Source organism: Carcharodon carcharias, chromosome 14, assembly GCF_017639515.1.
Source record: "Carcharodon carcharias isolate sCarCar2 chromosome 14, sCarCar2.pri, whole genome shotgun sequence".
Lineage (NCBI taxonomy): Eukaryota > Metazoa > Chordata > Chondrichthyes > Lamniformes > Lamnidae > Carcharodon > Carcharodon carcharias.
Genome location: NC_054480.1, coordinates 139170401 through 139189329, shown reverse-complemented (window position 1 = coordinate 139189329; position 18929 = coordinate 139170401). Strand labels below are relative to the sequence as shown.

The window sequence follows — 18929 nt, the reverse complement described above, 5'->3', positions numbered from 1 at the left end:
ATGTTGTAGGGAATTGAGGTACAGATCAGCCATGATATAATAAAATGGCAAAAATGCTCTGGGGCTAATTGGATGGATCATAAGTATTATGTTTGACCATAACTAAAAGTTAATTTGGTGCTATCTACTTATTTTTGTCCTAGCAATGCTCAGATTTCTGAAAGGTGCTGTTGAAAATTACCTTTGCCACCACCACCCTGATATGTCCACTTGCTCAAAAGGTTCAAATCTGGGTTTGTTAGGAAAAGTCAACATGTTTGCACAATGGTTTATCTCTGGGGTAAACTGGATCAACTATAAATTGTTAGCTCAATTAGTTTTTGTCTCTAATCTGAGGTGTCTTGGCACATTCAGAACAAATTACCTATGGGGAAGACCTTTTCCCAACATATTTCACTAGATGCCCAAAAAAACTGCAAATTGATCAAAGCTGCTGATTGGAACCACTCATGAGGTGTAGGAACTGAAACACTTAAAATCCAAAACTGCCAATTAAAACAATGATATTTGACTTAATTCAGGCAATGTGAAAGGAGTCTTGGGTCGTGTCTTCATAATGGCCCAAATATGGTAAAACTATCAGCATTGATTTGTTGTTCACTGAAATGTGCAGCAACTTTTCGCAGTTTGCACATCTGCAGAATAATAAAGTCCAGAAGGATTGGCAGTGAAGGGAGCTATGTGAAATGAAATTGCAACTAGTGGAATTTATATAGCATCTTTAACATGGTCCAACTTTCCAAGACACTTCACATGGTCAGATGAAATTTGATAACCAAGTTGAGGTATTAAGACAGGTGAGCAAAAGCTTAGCCAAAAGTACAGAATTAAAGACGGAACAAGGTAGAGATTTAAGCATAATGTTTTGCTTTCTCTCACTTTTAGAAGTGGGAAAGGATAACTAAATAGAGGTGAAGGTTGAGAGATATAGCAACTGAAGGCAAACTGAACAGAGGATCTAGAAAGATGTGAAAGAGGGCAAGATGTTTGAATGCAAAGAAGCTGAAGGAAGTAACAATTAGGTGGTTGAGCTTCATGTGTATGTTTACATAACACGCATCTGCCACTTTTCAATGTGAAACTAGAAAGTCTTTCACCAAAGTTTGGAACTCAGACACAGCACATAAGCATCTACAATTTTTATATAAGCACTTGAGTCCTAAGGAGGGAGAAAACAAGGAACTAAAGCCAGTTAGCCTGATAGTGCTAGAAGGGAAAATCCTAGAATCTATTATTATTAACAATGGAGTATTGAGAGCTTTTGCTAATAGCTACATTTTCAGCAGAGATGTGATAGACCCTTTGCTCTCAACAGTGGTTGGATGCTGCTTGAAGTTAGCAAAGATGCAGAAGCTGCTGGTTATTCGTTTGGCTTGCTTTCCTGGAATAGTTATTCTGATAGTTGTGCTAACCAAAGGTTACGACTCCCTTCCCTGTAGGATGTTGATGGTGTCTCCGTGGTACTGATATGCAGCTACTTTACCCATGTTATGGATTTTAACACAACCAGTAAGCAGTGGTTGAGGATGTAAAGCGCACACTGAAAACATTGGTACACTATTTTTGTCTTTAACAACAGAGGGAAAGTACAGAGATGCATTGGTGCTTCTTTCATGGGATTTGAGCATCGCTAGCATTTGTTACACATCCCTAATTGCCCTTGAACTAACTGGCTTATTAGGCCATTTCAGAGGGCTTTTAAGAATCAATCTCGATGCTGTGGGTCTGGAGTCGCATGTAGGCCAGACCAGGTAAGGATGGCAGATTTCCTTCCCTAAAGGGCATTAGTGAACCAGATGGGCTTTGACAGTAATCAATTATAGTCACATGGTCGCCATCACTGAGACTAGCTTTATATGCCAGATTTATTCATTAAATTTAATCCCATAGTGGGATTCAAACCCATATCCTTAAGGTATTAGCCTGGCCCTCTGGATTACTAGTCCAGTGACATTACCACTGCCATCATCTCCAAGATATGTGTGAATTTGAGCATTGAGATAAACAAATTGAAGGGTTATTTTAAAGTTTTAAAAGGAGTATTTTGATTTTCCAGAATTCTCTATTCTAAAACAGTCCCCACAGATTTGGAAGGTAGCAAATGTGATGTGACACCCCTATTCAAAAAAGGAGGGAGAAAACAAAGAACTAAAGCCAGTTAGCCTGATAGTGCTAGAAGGGAAAATCCTAGAATCTATTATTATTATTAACAATGGAGCATTGAGAGCTTTTGCTAATAGCTACAATAATTTCGACCAGCTCTGCCAATGCCTATGGAGGTTATGAAAGCCATAATTCAAATGAAGAATAAAACAGAAGGTGATGGAATCCCCACTGAAATATTTAAGCACCAAGGAGATGAAAATACATTATAGCTACATGCCCTTATCCTATTGATCAGGAATGACAAGAATCCTGAATGATCTGAAGGACGTTGTGATTGTGACAATCTTCAAGAAAGGGGACAAATCCAACTATGGAAATTAGAGGCATCTCCCTGTTTTCCATTGCAGGAAAGACCATTACAAGAAACCTTCTGAATTGTCTTATTGCACTTGAAGAGCCACTCCCTGAATCTCAATATGGGTTTAGGCCATCAAGAGGCACGGCTGATGCAGTTGGCGAGCTGAAAAATCACAAGAAAATTGTTCTGAACAATATCAACCTCTTTCTACACAGTGTTCTTTGATTTGACAGAGGCCTTCAACTTTAAATCATGAGGCACTTTGGAAGATTCTGCTGAAATAAGGATGTCCTCCAAAACTCGTTACCATCTTTCACCTGCTTCGTGATGAATGAAGAACCTTAATGGATCTATTACCAACTCTTAAGGTTAAGACATGAGTCAAACAAGGCTGTGTCATCGCTCCAATTCTTTTTGACCTTCCTTGCTGACGTTCTCCATCTTGACTAGAGACAAGTTCCCTGCTGGAGTGCAGCTTATTTATCGAATGGATGGTAAACTATTTACCTCTGACTCCAATCAAAAACTAAGACCACTCTGACCTCTGTCGTTGAACTCCAATACGCTGATGCTGCAGGAAGTGCAGTATCGGAAATGGATCTTCAGAGAATCATTGACTTATTTACAGGAGCATTTGAGAAGACTTGCACACAACATTCAGAAGACCAAAGTTGTCCATCAGCAAGCTCCAAATACACACTCCCAGCCCTATTGATTAGGATGCACAATGAGTGCCTGGAAAATGTGAAGCACTTCCAATACCTTGCAAGTTATCTTTCACAAGTTGATATTGATGAAGAAATCCAGCTTTGCCTGAAATCTGCTGTGCAGCCTTTGACCACCTGAGGAAGCGTGTGAAGATAACATCAAAACTGAAACTAGGCTCAATGTTCATGTTTCAGCCCCATACAGTAAGGACCATGTATAGGAGACATTTCAAAGCATTGTGTCATATCATCAACACTGCCTGTGGAAGATCTTATATTAAGTGTGAGAACAGGATGTGTTGAAACCAACATGGAAAAAATGCAACATTGACGTCAACTCCTGGGAGATCATCGCTTTGGACCAATTCAGATGACGGCAGAGCTTGAGAAGGATTCCAGCACTTTGAGATCCGATGACAACAAAATGAAAATGAAAAGCAAAAGGAACATGCCATGACCTGAACTGAATACATGACTTAACATTCCATATGACAATAGCCCTATGTGCTATAAAGTCTACAGATCCTGAATTGGACTTGTGGAAAATAATCACCCTCACTAGCAAGGGATAGCCAATAAGTCAGTTATTGTCACACAGGCAATTTATTCCCTCCTGCAAGTTAAAGTGGTGTTGTGCCTCCATTGGTAATATGCAAAATTAAAACCTGACTGGTTTACATGTGAAGTTTCCATTACAAATTCCAAAACCATGTGCGTATATGAATAATTTCCAATAGATTAATGACTGCAGTTGTAACTGATATGCAGTTTCTACAAAAACAAAGTACTGCAAATGCTGGAAATACTCAGCCGGTGTGGCAGCATCAGTGGTGAAAGAAACAGACTTAACATATCAGGTCAATGATAGGTCCTTTAACTGAGTTTGGCCCCACCGACTCAATTTAGGTATGATATATTTGATTCGTTACAGAGTCTGCTTTGATAATCAGAGAGCTGTTTGATTTGGTCTCAGTTAAATCTGAACTTCCGTAAGTACTGATTTTGGCACCTGAACATGAACACTTTAAAAGAGCAATTGAGGGTGCGCGGGGGTCTTTGGAACTTATGTATACCTATGACAATTCTCAGCAAATCCTGTTTGATGGAGAACTAAACTTGAAGTGGAAAAAGTGAAATTACAACTAATACCTATTATGAAAGATGCTTCACACAAAGCACTGCTGCAAATGTAGGAGATTGCAGGACTATATTAAATAGAGTAAACTAAAGTGTTGCTATAAATTGGTCCTCTGCCCTCATCTACAAGGAAGTAAGTGTACTATTTTAATTGAAGATGAAGTACTGCCAGGCAAAGAGCTGCCTATGCTTCACATTGAAATGTTGTAAAATTCCTGAATTTCACATTAGACTTGATTTTAAAGAATCGTGTATTTTAACATTCTTCTTGCTGGCATTGTTGATTTTAAAAGTAGGATATATGCTGTCCTGCAATAGTGAATATCGGTGGTGGAGCTGTTCTTAATAATTATCATAGTAACTTTAAAAAAGATGTTTCGTGGTATCACAGCATAAAATATATTGGATCAGGCGCTGGTACAGTACCCTTGACATGGCTTGCCGGATCACTGAACATAATGTAATAAAATGGTGTTTGACCAAATCACCAATCTAAAATGCATCTGACAAGCTGCTCTTGTATTTGTGTATAGTTTGTGTACCTGTGCCACCCCGAAACAATTTGCGACCAAACTGGAGAATTGTTCTGATGTTGAGCGAACGGTGAGTATAGGAATTCTGATTCCGTTAAACACTTTTTTTTTCTTTCTCTCTCTCTCTCTCTCCCTCTCGATACTGCCTGACCTGAGTGTTTCCAGAACCTGTGGCTTTGTCTTCAGCTGCCTAGGCCCAAAATTGCAGAATTTTCTCTCTAAAATTTGTCGCTTCGGTCCCTCTTTTTTTTTTAAAGAAAAGAAATATAAAGACGTTCTATAAAGCCTACCTGTTGGACGAAGCTCCTTGGCCACCTGTCTCCTGGTGTGACTAGCAGATTTTGTTTGCTAACCTTCCTGTGAAATGCTGTGTGTGTGTGTGGTGGCGGGGGGGGGGGGGGGGGCTTTGTTTTTATCAACAGCATTGCACACTTGGGGCTTTGTGTTTTTTATTGTAACAACCCCAAGTGTGCAATGCTGTTGATAAGAGAGACCTCGACCCTTTCCTGACCTTGCAAAAACAAGTAAATGAGTGTTAAATAACGACCGGGCCATGTAGACTTCAGTTTGTGGTACCTGTGACCTGAGAGGAGCTGCTGCTGGCAGTGGCTGTGCTGAGTTGAGGTCCTCATTCACCAATGGGGCGGTCTGGAGCTGTTGGAGGATGCGCAGAGCCTCTGGATCCGGGGCATGGAGAGGGGGGTTGGGTTGGGGGAGGGGTGGGGGGGGGTCTGTAGCTATAAATAGCAGCCGGTGTTCGTCTTGCTCCCATTTTCACCCTGGAGTTTGGCGGTGCTGGTGCTGTTGTTATTGGAGCAATTTTGTGTGAAGTGAGTGAGGAATGCGACGCAAATGCCGCCACCAAGCTTTTGCGACCCCTTATGGCGCGGGGTGGTGGGGGGTGGGGGGGGGTGGTTTGTGAGCGGGTCCTGCTCCCCGTTGACCAGAGATTTGTTGTTGTTGGGGGGGAGGAGAGACGACTCTGATCTGCTTTCCAGTCGGTGTGGTCAGCCGACTGACAGTGAGGGGAGGGGGAGGGGGGGGGGGGGGGGTAGGTGGGGCTAAGTAATAATTATAAAAATAAACGGGCGGGCCTCGGATAACTTAAATAACCCAACTGGGGGAAAACCCTGGCAATGGGTTTTATTCGGTCGGCTGCAGAAAATTTTGCAAAAAAAAAAAAAAATAATAATAATTAATAATAATAATAATTCATTCTGAACGTGTCTTTTTCTTTTGTTGCGTTTGGACTTCGATATGTTGTAGGTGGGCGGGACTGGAGGGGACCGAGCGGTTGGAAGTGGTTTTGTGGAGGGGATTTTTTTTATTATTGGTTGGTGGGGTTGGGGGGAGATGAGGGTCGAGAGGCGGGTGGCCTGTAAAATGGCGGCGGCAGCGCCACAGAAGCCGGGGCCGGGGTTGTTGTTGTTGTTTTGTGGGGGGTGGGGGGGTGGGGGGGGGGGGGGCAACCGAGATGGCCACTGCCTTGGGACCCGGATCCTGCCGCACTGCGGCACTCCATCTGCTTGCGAGGAGAGAGAGAGAGAGAGGGAGGGAGAGCTGGCTGGCTGGCTGGATGGCCCAGCCGCCCGAGGGGCTCAGTTTACGGCTGGGCTGAGGAGGTGGTGGGTGGGTGGGTGGGTGGGGGGGTTCCATGCAGCAAAGCCGTCCCCTCTTATCAGACCGGGGGTGGGTGGGGGGGGGGTGGTGGGTGTTGCTTTTCCATCTTGATACCCTCTGGTTGGTGGCAAGTCGTCTCCTATAAGGTGGGGTGGGGGGGGGGGGGGGAGAGAAAAACCCTTTCCTTTCCGTCCCTTCCCCCCCCCCACCAGCAAACGAAATTCTCTTTTTCTTCCTCTTCCCCCCCCCCCCCTCCCACCCCCCGAATAGGTAAAGCAAAAATGTCTGACGAAGGAAAGCTTTTTGTCGGTGGTCTTAACTTCGACACTAACGAGCAGTCCCTGGAATCCGTCTTCTCCAAATATGGACAGATCTCTGAAGGTTGGTATCTGTTGTGGCATCTAAATATAATCCGCCCATGTTAGCCACGCTGATGCAGTGCACGATTTCAGGACCACAGCTGCTTGCTTATGAATGAGTCTCTGGAAGGTTATTTTGAAATGCGTATTTTCTTTACATTCTCCTTTTTTCAGCTTATAATTAAGCACTTGATTTGTTTTTACTGTTCAATGCACACCATCCCTACAGCATCAGCCCAGATTTTCAGGCCTCTGGATGGCGGCACCCCAGAAGATGCGCTGGGGGACCCCTCCAAAGTCCCCATGCGAGGACTGCACGGGAATTGCCCAGGAAGTTTCAACTTCTGTGTTGGGCAGTTACCCTGCATCTGGAATCCTCCGAAACATCAAGTTAAGTTAGACTTTGGATTGTTCCAACTCACTTAGCAGAATAGTTATAAGGTTTAAAACATGTTCTAACTCCTGTTTAACTATATGCTGTTGACCCCATGACTATCCTTCCGACTATCTCCTGATCCATACACCAACTACCCATCTAACTACCCCTTCACCCACATACCTTACACACTTAGGCTGAGGCATCTAAACTTAACAGAATGCAGCAGCTAGTATTAATAAAAGGGGACGTGGCTTTGCTTTCCCAAAATTCTTACACCACACTGAAAATCTTCAGGAGCTGCTATGCTGCACGTTTCTCAGCAGGCCCGGGTTGGAAGTCCAGACAAGAAATGCAGAACTCCAGTCTAAGGTAAGTAAATAGGAGCAAAGTGGCAATCTGGCAGTGATTGCCACTCCACAAAAGATGCAGCTTATCGATTCCTATAATTTCACAGTTTTAAGTCGGTTGAAATTTTTTTTTCATACCTTATAAAGGTGCTTAGGCAGATAATTGGAGGAGGACAGCAGTAATTGAGGCAGGTTGCAATAAATTGAGTAGGAGGAGGCTTGTATGAAGCATAAATACGGCCAGCGTAGACCTTTTAGGCCAAGTGGCCCATTTCTATGCTGTGAATTATATAGTAGCCAAAAAATTATTTACAGACTCTTTCAGTTGTGAGGTGGCATTTCATAACTTGAACAATTTTTCCCTTATCTGCTTTAGTTATTGTAATTAAGGACCGAGAGACGCAGAGGTCGAGGGGGTTTGGTTTCGTCACCTTTGAAAATCCTGATGATGCAAAGGATGCTATGTTAGCTATGAATGGAAAGGTACATTTTAAATACCCATCAGTTCTAAAAGCTTTATAGTTTAGGTGTCATAAGTGGTACCTGCTGCCTCAACGTGAGAAAGTAATGGGTTCATGCCATCCGTCACCCACCATTCCAGAGACTTGACTACATGATTCAGGATGACTCTTAAATACAGTACTGGGAGAGTAATGTCAAAGGTGCCAACCTCCGAAAAGATGTTAAATATGGCCCTATCTCTCTTCTGGTGGATGTAAAAATTGCATGGCACAATTGGAAGAAGAATAGGGGAGCTCTGGTGTCCTAACTAATAGCTAGCCATCAACATTACTAAGAAAAAGCTCCACTCCTTGGCCATTTCATCAGTCTTCCTGGCAGCTGTCTCAGGCTGAACCAGTATGTGTGCAACCTCAGCATCCTATTTGATACTGAGCTTTCAACCCCATATCCAACATCAAGACTTTCTACTTCCATCTCCATAATAACACCTTTCACTACCCCTTCCTCAGGCCACCGACTAAAACCATTTCCAGACTTCTGTTACCTGCTGTTTTTAATTCCAAACTCTGGTTTACCAATGCTCTTTTGGCCAAGAGTCCTGTCTTCCTCTTTGATCATGCTCTACTCACCTGTTGTATCTCTTCCTTTGGATTGGTGTCAATTTTTACCTTATTGAATTCCTGTGAAGTGGCTTTGGACTTTTGTTACAGTATTGTATAAATGCAGGTTGTTGTTGGTGGAATATTTTCACGCCAGCTACCATGTTTCCCTCCATTATAATAATTGCATTTTTATTAAAAGTGTAAGATCAGTCATGAGTTTATTTATCGGTGTAGCAGGCTATAGGAACTGATTGGCCTGCTTGTGTTTCTGTGTAAAGCATATCATGTCTAGTGATCGTGAAAAGCATAGTATAAATGCAGGTTATCTTATTTAGAAATTAAACTATTTGACAAATGATTTATGTTTTAACTTTCCTCTGATTCTAGTCTATTGATGGACGTCAGATTAGGGTGGATCAAGCCGGAAAATCCTCTGGAGACCGATCCCGAGGCTACAGGGGTGGAAATGCAAGCAGTCGTGGATTTTTCCGTGGAGGGTCTGGACGTAGAGCTCGTGGGTTTTCCCGAGGTATATAATGTTACAGATTTGGTTTAAAAGAATTTCGTCTACGGACAATGAAAGTTAAAAGGATTAATTCTGTAGAGTGCCAATGGTCCCTTTGCTATGCAATATGTTGTTGCATAGCAGTACTAGAAGCACTTTTTTTCGTTCGTGGAATGTGGGTGTCACTAGCTAGGCCAGCATTTAGTACCCATCCCTAATTACATTTATTCAGAGGATATTTAAGAGTCAACCACGTTGCTGTCTATCTGACGTTACATGTAGGCCAGACCAGATAAGGACAGCAGATTTCCTTCCCTAAAGAACATTAGTGAACCAGATGGGTTTTTATGGCAATTGGCAGTGGTTTTGTGGTCATCATCAGACTTTTAATTCTATATTTTTTTTGAATTCAAATTTCACCCATCTGCTGTGGTGGGATTCTAACCAGGTTCCCCAGAGCATTATCCTGGGTCTCTGGAATACTAGCCTTAGTGACAATACCACTATGACACTGCCTCCCCCAGATGTGGAACCACTACTGGAATTTTCTAACCTTTTCACGTGGTTACTTGAATAATAATGTACTTTTGTCCATTTGATTGTATTCACATCATTATTTGGATTCTTACACAGGTGGAGGAGATAGAGGGTATATTGCACGCTATGATTCAAGAAGTGGTTACTCAGGATCAAGAGACTACTACAACAGAGATAGGTAAAGATGTTTCTTTGTTATTTAGTTTGGTTTTATGTTCAATTTATGTTTGGGTACATGTTATAATTGGCTGTTTGCCCTGAAATGATCTGCAAAACACTACAGGGATTTTGTTTGTTCCTAGGAGTCAAGGGAGCTATGGCGGCGGTGGTTCCTACAGGGACAGTTATGACAGTTAAGGTAGGTGTGATTAAAAATGGAAATTAAGTGAAAAATGGTTGGGGGTTGGGGTTACAACTCTGATCTTCTGACAAGATATAGTTATCTTGGTAATGGATTTCTGAAAAATTATATTAAATGCATTGCTAATAAGCAGTGTATCTGCATGTCAACATTATCCATGTGGATTTGAGTAACCATAACCTGAATACTGAAAGCTCAGTACAATGTAATATTTATTCTTCCTGTAGTACCAGTCAACAGTGCACCTCTGGGGGCGGAAAGTTCTACTCATGGTAGGTTCTGGCCTTGCAGTTCTGTTGGGTCCAGGCGGAAAGAACAGGTTCTTGGTCTGTGCTGCACCACAGTGCTTGATCCCTGCTACTAGGTTCTATAAGTTAACTGGGATAGTGCAATATTGAGAAATGGATTACAAAACTTGAAGTTAATTGTATAGTGCCATCGTTTAATGCATTCTTTTGCATTGAAAACTTGGACTAGTATACTTTTAGCTTTTATTCTGCATGCCAGACTTTTCGCCCACTATTTACATAGCTGAACAGATTTGCCTTTCCTAAATAAATCCATTTATATGTATTCCCACCTTGAACCAAAACCAAGAAAGCAGCAGTGTATTCTAAATTTCTAAAGTATTAAAAGTTCAGCCCTGGACTTTGTATCAAAAACCTCAAGCCCAGTTCCCTGGTGTCTTCCCATAATATATTCATTGAGATTGCATTTACACTCCCATCAATGTCAATGCAATAATTTTCAATGTTACGTGATGCATCAGGTAATGTTCTGCCAACCCCAATAGCTCTAAACCATGATCCAAGTCAGTCCATACCACTGATCTAGCAATAGGAAGTGGAAGCTATGATTACTGTTGCAGTCTTTTTACATTGTACCTGCTTCTTGTTCTCAGCTACACACAACGAATAAATAAATCTTCCTGACTCAAGATCGTCCTTCCTATGGCTGTATTTATAAAGATTTTCGGAGCTTCGTGGAATCGTATTGTGTACTTGTATTCTCACTGACTTGTAGTAATTCAGTTTGGCCTTGTTAATCACAGCCTGACAGCTTCTGACATGAGGATGCACACTAAGTGTTGGCTCAGTAATTTTGGAATTAAACAATCAAATAATAAGCATTCTCAGGCAGTTGGCAGAGCCCTCAATATTTTTTTAGTAATGTTTTGAGGTTTTCTTTTACTTTAGATCTGCTTTTTTGTCTTAACATTGCTCAAATGCTTCCCATAAAGTCTAGCTTTTTCTGAATTGAAGTTGTGGGGTTGACTGGAATTCTAGTAAAACAAACGTAAAAGGGGTTAAGTGTGTTCTCAATCTATTTTTATGCTAAGCAAACTGATGTTTTATAGAAGCTGAACAAGCTGTGGTCTTTATTTTAAAATAAAGGCTTTCATAGCCACTTATTCTTGTAAAAATTGTCAACTGAAACGTTCCTTTAGTGTAGCGAGGTAGGGAAGCAACACGGGAACAGAAGATATTCTCTGCCTCACAAACCGCCTTGATACTGCTGAAGATAAAAGGCTTCATTTTTAACTCGTAATTGGACATTTGTGCATCTTTCAGTGGTTCCAAGAGCTCTGTACATTGTAAATAACTAGTTAATCATGTTCCAAATTCAAAATTTACAAATGAAGTCCTGAGCAATGTATCTTTATAAGCTGACATGTATTGGATGAGAAATATTTGGAAATGGCTTTCTTTGTGTTGTATGTTCAAGTGGTTTAGAGTTGACCTTTTTGTACTGAAACAGGCTTCACGAAGCCTCATTAAACTAAATACTTGACTCATAACCCTGATTTTCCTGTAGTTGGATTCTTGTGGGATGGGATGTAGTAGAAAGGATATAGGTAGGTATTAATTCCGCAATCTGTAAAGGTAAAATTAGGTGGAAGAAGCTAATTTTTAAAAAACGAATTGGGAGATATTAGGAACTGATTCTACCTAGTAGTTAAGCCTTGTATCGCTATTCAGTTGTAGATGTATTGCCACTGCAGTTGATGCCCCGCTTACCTTGACAGCTTAGTGATGTGACCAAATTGCCAACTTAGTAATCAGCAACCTATGGCAAAAGTTTTTCCAAGTACAATCTATTGTCATGATTTTGTAGTATACTTTATAAAGTACTGTCAAAGGGTATTAACCAATTGATCTAAACTGAAATCTCAACTGTCCCTTTGCAACAGTTGTAGGAATTCTAGTAACATTGTTTTCCCACTTAGCTGACATGTCTGAGGTCATCGCCAGCGATGGTGGTTATTCGAAATGACTCCTTAGGTTTTACTTTGAACCTGCCCTCCTTGGCTTTTATTTTAGATCAGCCATTTTCAATGCATATAAACTTAAGTTTGTAGTGCTAATTTGTATCACTTCATATGTGCAGAAAGGCAAATTTTGAAGTGGAAGTTTTCTGTCTTACCAAATTGGCTTGAAAAGAATCATTTTTAATGTCAGATATCAAAAGGCTATCAGTTTCTGTTTGAAACTTTGTTATAAAAAAAATCCTTTCTCCCCATTTCTCAAACGGGTAGCTTTATAATGACTTGGACAACACATGGGATAATTGATAGCAAAATGGAAAAATTCTGTTCCAAAACTTGCTGCTGTATAGGTGAAGTGATAAATTTAGTACTAGCAGCTGGATGATCTGCAATAGTTTTTTGGAGTTCAATCATCAGAAACATCAGGATGAAGGTTACCAGCAGTTCAAAAATAATCTGTCTTTGTTGCTATAATTTTTTTAAAAACAAAATAATTGGGCACAACTAAATTTGGTGCAAATGTCTTCAAAAAAGTGTTCAAGTCCATTAAAGATTTTATAACGCTTCACAACTTCTAAGGATCTTTGCTAACATTTGGAAAGAAATGCCCATGGAGAACGAAGTGCTGTGCCTTCTTCAATGAAACCTGAGATGAAAACAGCACATGGCTAAGTGCATATGTGGATATAGTCCTAGATTTGAGGTAACTCCTTTTACTCTCATAGGCAGTTTGCGTTGACTGTTCATTCAAAACGCTTCTGAAATATTATGCTTGTGAAATTTCATTTATTTTATTGGGTTAGTTCTCTAGCAGAATCCAACTATTAAGATTGAACACCACACCAAACCTTACTATAAAGCTTCATTCCTTGACTTATTCATTAAGTTGCTTGCTGTATTCTACTCCATTGATGTATAACAAAGTGAGCACTCTTTTCCCCCCTCGAGAAAAGAAAATTAGATCTTGTGCGGTTAGCGGCACAATTTGTCCCCTTAACTAGGATTTGCCTGTTAGTGACTGTTTTCTGAAAATTGTAAAACTCACCATGTTAGTGTAATCACATTTTTAAGCCTGAAAAGTTTATATTTTGCTGAGGTGCTTCAAATATCCAAACATAACTAATGGTCTGTTTTCATATTGCAGAATGAAACAGAGTGATGACTTCATTAGTGAATAATGATGTTGATTGCCCATTGACACTGAAGGCAGAGGAAAGCATATGTGGTATGTTTGACTTCACATTTGTGGTAGGCTGTTGATTATGCGGTTACAATTTAACTTTTAAGAGCTTGTGGATGAATAGACGTCCTGTAAATATTTTTGGCTCCTAAATTGCCCATCTACTGTATTTAACTTAATCTAAGGCTAAAACTAGTACAGGTGATCACTTAGTTAAATGAGCCACTTGCTATGGTAATATAATTACTTGCTGTGCCTACAGCTGCCACCTTTAGACTTCTTAGATAAAAGATGAATTGTCTTGCGCCACTGAGCCAGGCAAATAAAAATGTAGTTGCTTTGAAATTCAAAACTGTTCCAGAGACATTCCTTTTTAATGCACCAGAAACTGGTTTGTACTAAATACTGGTATTCGGTATATTAGTACCAGAATTAGTCTTTTTTACCACGGTAACTACATGTGTGTTCAACTTTAGGGATATGTTAAAATAACTGAGATAAACAGCCTAACATTTCTTAATGTTCTCCAGTAGATTGTGCTGAGCCAGTGGTGTTGGATTTGCAATGCATTATGGTCATATTTGGAAACCATAATCTATTGTAGCTTCTAGTGTCTTGAATGGTGTAGTCTTGTTCCATGATGTTGACTTGCTTAAAAAATGAGAGATAGACTTGACTTAAGGTTTCCCCGTCCCCCATTTTCCTGCCTCTTTTTGTGTCCCTCAAACTTTGACCCATTATTTAGTCTCTCAGATGATGGTTGCCCTTCAGCGCATTTCCCAATTCATCATTCAAGTTGTACAATGCTGATCTTGTATTTTTAAAATTCTTTACCCCAGAAGGTTGTGGAGGCAGAGTCAGAGTATATTCAAGGTCGAGGTAGACAGAATTTTGAATTATAGGCAAATCGAGGTGTATGGGACATGCAGGAACGTGGAATTGAGGCCAAGATCAGACTGGCCATGATCTTATTGAATGGCAGAGCTGGCTCGGGGATGTAACGCCTTCTGCTGCTCCTATTTCTTATGTTCTTTTGGTGAACGGCAGCTGATTATTTGCAAGAGGATTATTGCAACTAAGCCTGATGTTTTTCTTCTTCCATTGTTTACAGGCATGCACTTCCAGCATGAAACACTGTTCAGTAATCAAAAGTGTATCATGCTATTTATCTTAACCCAGATGTATTAAGGCCAGTGTTAGCAAAACATTTGCACATCTTCGAGCCTTTCTAATTTGTATTGTCTAGCATCTTGCTTGATAAACTTGCAGTATCTTGTGTGTTTGGTTGGGGGCTGGGGGGAGGAAGGTTGCTGGCTGAGGATAGCCTAAAAACGCTAAGTACTGCAAGACGTGATTTTTGGAGCCTAAGGAATTTCTGGAAATTGTTGAATTACAAAGCTGTCCTTTTCTTTTATAAGACAAAAGCAAAATACTCCAGATGCTGGAATAGGTCCAGCGGCTCTGATGAAAGATCATCGATCTGGAACTTGTAACTCTTTCTCTCCACAGATACTGCTTGACCTGAGAATTTCCAATATTTTTTGTTCATATATCTTTGGTTCAATAAAGTGCTTTTAACAAAGCTGTTTGGTTATAATTGACAGTACTAAGACTTGGTATTTACTTCTTAATCATGCAACCCATTTAACTTAACTTTGAAATCCACGTTTACTACAGTTCATGTCACATTCTTTTAATTGTTCAGTCCGACTAGATATAGTATACGGCATCGGATGACTTAAGCAAACCTGACTGCAGTACTTTAATTTTAAAAAAAGTAATGAAAGTGGTACATTTTTTAACTTATTGGAATGGTAATTGTATGCTTGCATATATAAATATATTGTGTTGTGGGAGCAAAGGAACGCTTCAGGGCAAATTTGTATTGGCTTATGGATTCATCTCAGTGACTGCTATTTATATGCTCTGTTCACTTGTAATGTTTTGTTTCAACTCGGATAAAGGACTCAACATGTGAATTTATTTGCTTGAAGGCTAGCTTCATTCTAGGATTCTGAACATTCTAAACAAAATAATAAACATGGACCAAGCTGGCCAGTTAATTAATAGTTCTTTGGAGTTCTGCAAACATTCATGACTGGTTTCTGACAGATACTGCACTGGATCAACTCCATTTCAGACTCTGGAACAAAGGAAATAGGAGCAGGAGTTGAATCTGGTCTGGCATTCAACTGGATTCGTGGTGGGCAGCCTGTTGGCCACATGTAGCACATCAGGGTCCTGAATGCAGCCCGAGAGACATTGTGTGGACTGTTGCTCACACGCAGGGTTGCCAGATTCCACTGGTTTCCATCCACATAGTTTGCTTCCTACCGGCATTATGCACAAAGTAAGGGCATGTGAAGTGAGGTGCGTGTAGATTGCACACAACTTTGACTGTGAGAGCCGTGTCCAGTCGATGTCCAATCAAGGCATTGCTATGGTTCAATCAGCACGCCCCGCAAGTTTTAGGTATGCAAAATTACTCTATCCTGGGAGACTGTCTTGGTTACGAAGCAGGTGGATGTGAGAAGTTGCGCTTTTTTTGGCGTACTTTTGCCATTAATTTTATTTGCCCCTAATTATACAATGGATTGCTTTGTGTTGAAGTGGCGTGATAAAGGACAATCATGCAAAATCAAAAAGCACAGAGGAAGAAGTAGTAGCCAAAAAGAGGAAAATAGGTTACTAGCTCAGAATGGTAAAAGAGGGTTGGGAGCTGGATTATTTTGTTACTGAACAGAAAGGGAGACCATTTTGTTTAATTTGCAATGAGGTGATATTAGTTCCAAAAAAATACAATGTTAGGAGACCATTATGAAACATGCCATTCTTCACACAGCAAAATTTCCAGAAGGTTTTGCCCAACATGTTCGACAGCTTCTAAATCTGAAGGAAGCCATGGAAACATTTTCTATAACATGATATGAAATATTCGACATGTATTTAATGTTATTCATGGGGCCATGGTTAGTGCACATGCCCAATTTCAATCTTGCGGCCCATTGAGATGAAGGAGGGCCTCTCATGTGATCCAGTCACCAGCATAGGTTGCCCACCATTGAGCTAGATTATAGTTGATCATCTATCTCAATGTCATTTTCCTGCATTATTCCCATATCCCTTCATATCTCTGTCTTGAATATACTCAATGACTGAGCTACTACAGCCCTCTGCAGTACAGAATTCCAAAGATTGAGTGAAGAAATTCCTTTACACCTCAGTCCTAAATGGCCTACCTCTTATTCTGAGATTGTGTCCCTTGGTCCTAGATGTTGTCAGCTTGGAGTTAACTCCAAAAAAAATCACAAGTAGAGATACAGTAGATTGTCACGCAGAGCTGTGAAGCTTGAGATGAGAGACAGATCACCTGTCAATTTTTTATATCCTGCATAGGAGTGCAAGAGTGTGTTAGTCAGCATGAGTTAGTGCCCTATGCATATTCAAATTTTGAATTGGCTTGAACATTGTAGCGAAAGGAGTTGAGGCCAAAGTTAAAAGAAGGATCACTTATCAATTGTGAAGAAAAAGAACACTCTATGCTTACACTTGGACATTGAAGAAATATTGAGAGGAAAATTATTTTCTTAAATGAGGAAAATAGACATCTTGGCCATAGCATTAGTAGCAAGTGGAGGAGTTGGTGAAATCATGGTAGATAGCTTTTATCAGCCATCCTGAAACTGAGATAATAGCTATTGGTTAAACTTGAGCAAGCTGAAGGAACTGTCTGAAGGATTGTAAAACGAGATTTATTTTCCATTAAATGATATGGAAATCAGTGATTTAGTTTTTAAAGAGAGATGTAATACTGTAATTGAAAAGGAAATTGTGGACTTGCTGAATAATTACTGTGTATTGGTCTTAATAATAGAGGAAGACTAAGAAAGTGCCTAAGTTATGAGGAAATCTTAAAAAATAAATGGAGAAATTTAATGCAGAAGAAAACTATAATGGCAAAAATTATGAGGCTGAAGATTGACAAATTTCCAGTACCTTGTGATTTCTTCCCCCTCAAGGTATTAAAAGGAGGAGGTGAGGAAATTGTAGATGCTTTAGTCATGATTTTCCAAGAATCTCGGGTGAGTCAAGAATTGACAGTCTGGACTGGAATATTATTAATGTCACTCCATTATTTAAGAGTGGAAGAGAGAAACAAGAAAGTTGTAGGTCTTTTACGGACATATATGTTACATGAATTGCCGACTGACTGGATAAATTATGAACTGATCATAAACTCAGCATGGATTTGTAAAGAGAAAATAATGTATAACCTAGTTGGTTCAGTAAGGTGCAAGGCTAGGGAATGTCTAAGGATATTAATTATATAGATTTTGATTTTTAAGATGACATTTCACAAAATTCCACTTCCAGCAAAAATAAAGGCACATTGGTAGGGAATTATTAAGGAGTTTGTTTATATAGTGGAGATTATATTTTATCAATGACAAACACATATATCAAAGTTTGCTGATGGCACTAAGTTAGGTGGCACAGTAGGTGGTATATAAAGGAATTAAGTTGCAAAGGAACACAGTGAGTGTAAATTGGCAGCTAGAATTGTGTGGGAAGCTAGAAGGCAAACCTAAAATATCAGAGTACCTTCTAAACAATCAAAAACTAGGAACTGGCGAAGCAAGAGGTTTTGGGGATTTGTGTGCAGAGATCATTGAAATCTACTGGACAGGTACAAAAGGCTATTGAAATGTTGGCCTTTATTTCAAAGGGCTGGAAGTTATGCGACAGTTATGTAAAGCACCAGTTAGACCACATCTAGAGTACTGTGTTCTCTTCTGTTTATTGTACCACAGGGTGCAGTGCAGGTTTGCTGGAAAGCTTCTGAGGCTAAAAGGATTAAGTTACAAGAGTATGTTGCATAGACTAGACTTGTATTCATTTAAGACCTTCGACCGTAGTACAAAAACATTAACTCTGTTTCTCTCCACAGATGTTGTCTACTGAGTATTTCCAGCATTTTCTGTTTTTATTTCAGATTTTCAGCATCTGTAGTAATTTGCTTTAGGAGGCTTGTGTTCTCTTGACAGTAGAAAATTAAGGAGTACCCCATTTTTTGAGGTGTTTTAAGATGATTAAAGGACTTGATTATGTCATTGAGAGACTATTTTCTCTGATGAGTCCAAAGTAAGGGAGCATGTTCTTAAACATTAGACTTATGCCATTCAGGAGTGATGTCAAGAAGTACTTCTTCACAGACAGGCTATTTGAAATCTAAAATTATTATTCTACCTGCACTCCCACAAAAAAACTTGAGATCAATCAAAAATTTCAAAGCTAAGATTGATAGATTTTTATCTGTAAAGGTTATAACTGATGGAATCAAGGCAGGTAAGTGGAGTTGAGGTACAAATAATCATCGATGTAATCAAATGGCAAGGAGCCAAATGCCAAATTGCTGTTATTTTCCTATGTGCTGCGAGGGTGCTTGATGAGAACTAATTTCATGATGTAG

At 40.0% G+C, this 18929-nt stretch overlaps 1 protein-coding gene across 7 annotated transcripts in view; it reads left to right on the top strand.

The window, feature by feature from the left end:
* Positions 1–18929, top strand: part of LOC121286954 (cold-inducible RNA-binding protein-like) — a 44057-nt gene that overhangs the window by 2342 nt on the left and 22786 nt on the right. The window contains exons 2-9 of one of the 7 annotated variants that reach the window (XR_005945128.1): positions 4842–4911; positions 6732–6842; positions 7923–8029; positions 8998–9139; positions 9749–9830; positions 9958–10010; positions 12859–12982; positions 13424–13504. Coding sequence is in view for 2 of the 7 variants with exons in the window: in XM_041204296.1 (XP_041060230.1) it covers positions 6743–6842; positions 7923–8029; positions 8998–9139; positions 9749–9830; positions 9955–10009 (486 nt within the window). In the remaining 5 variants the exon portion in view is untranslated. Of the gene's footprint in view, positions 1–4841; positions 4912–5594; positions 5672–6731; positions 6843–7922; positions 8030–8997; positions 9140–9748; positions 9831–9954; positions 10011–10914; positions 11812–12858; positions 12983–13423; positions 13505–18929 lie in introns of those variants that run through there. The other 6 variants (XR_005945125.1, XR_005945127.1, XR_005945124.1 and 3 more) reach the window with 6 other exon arrangements.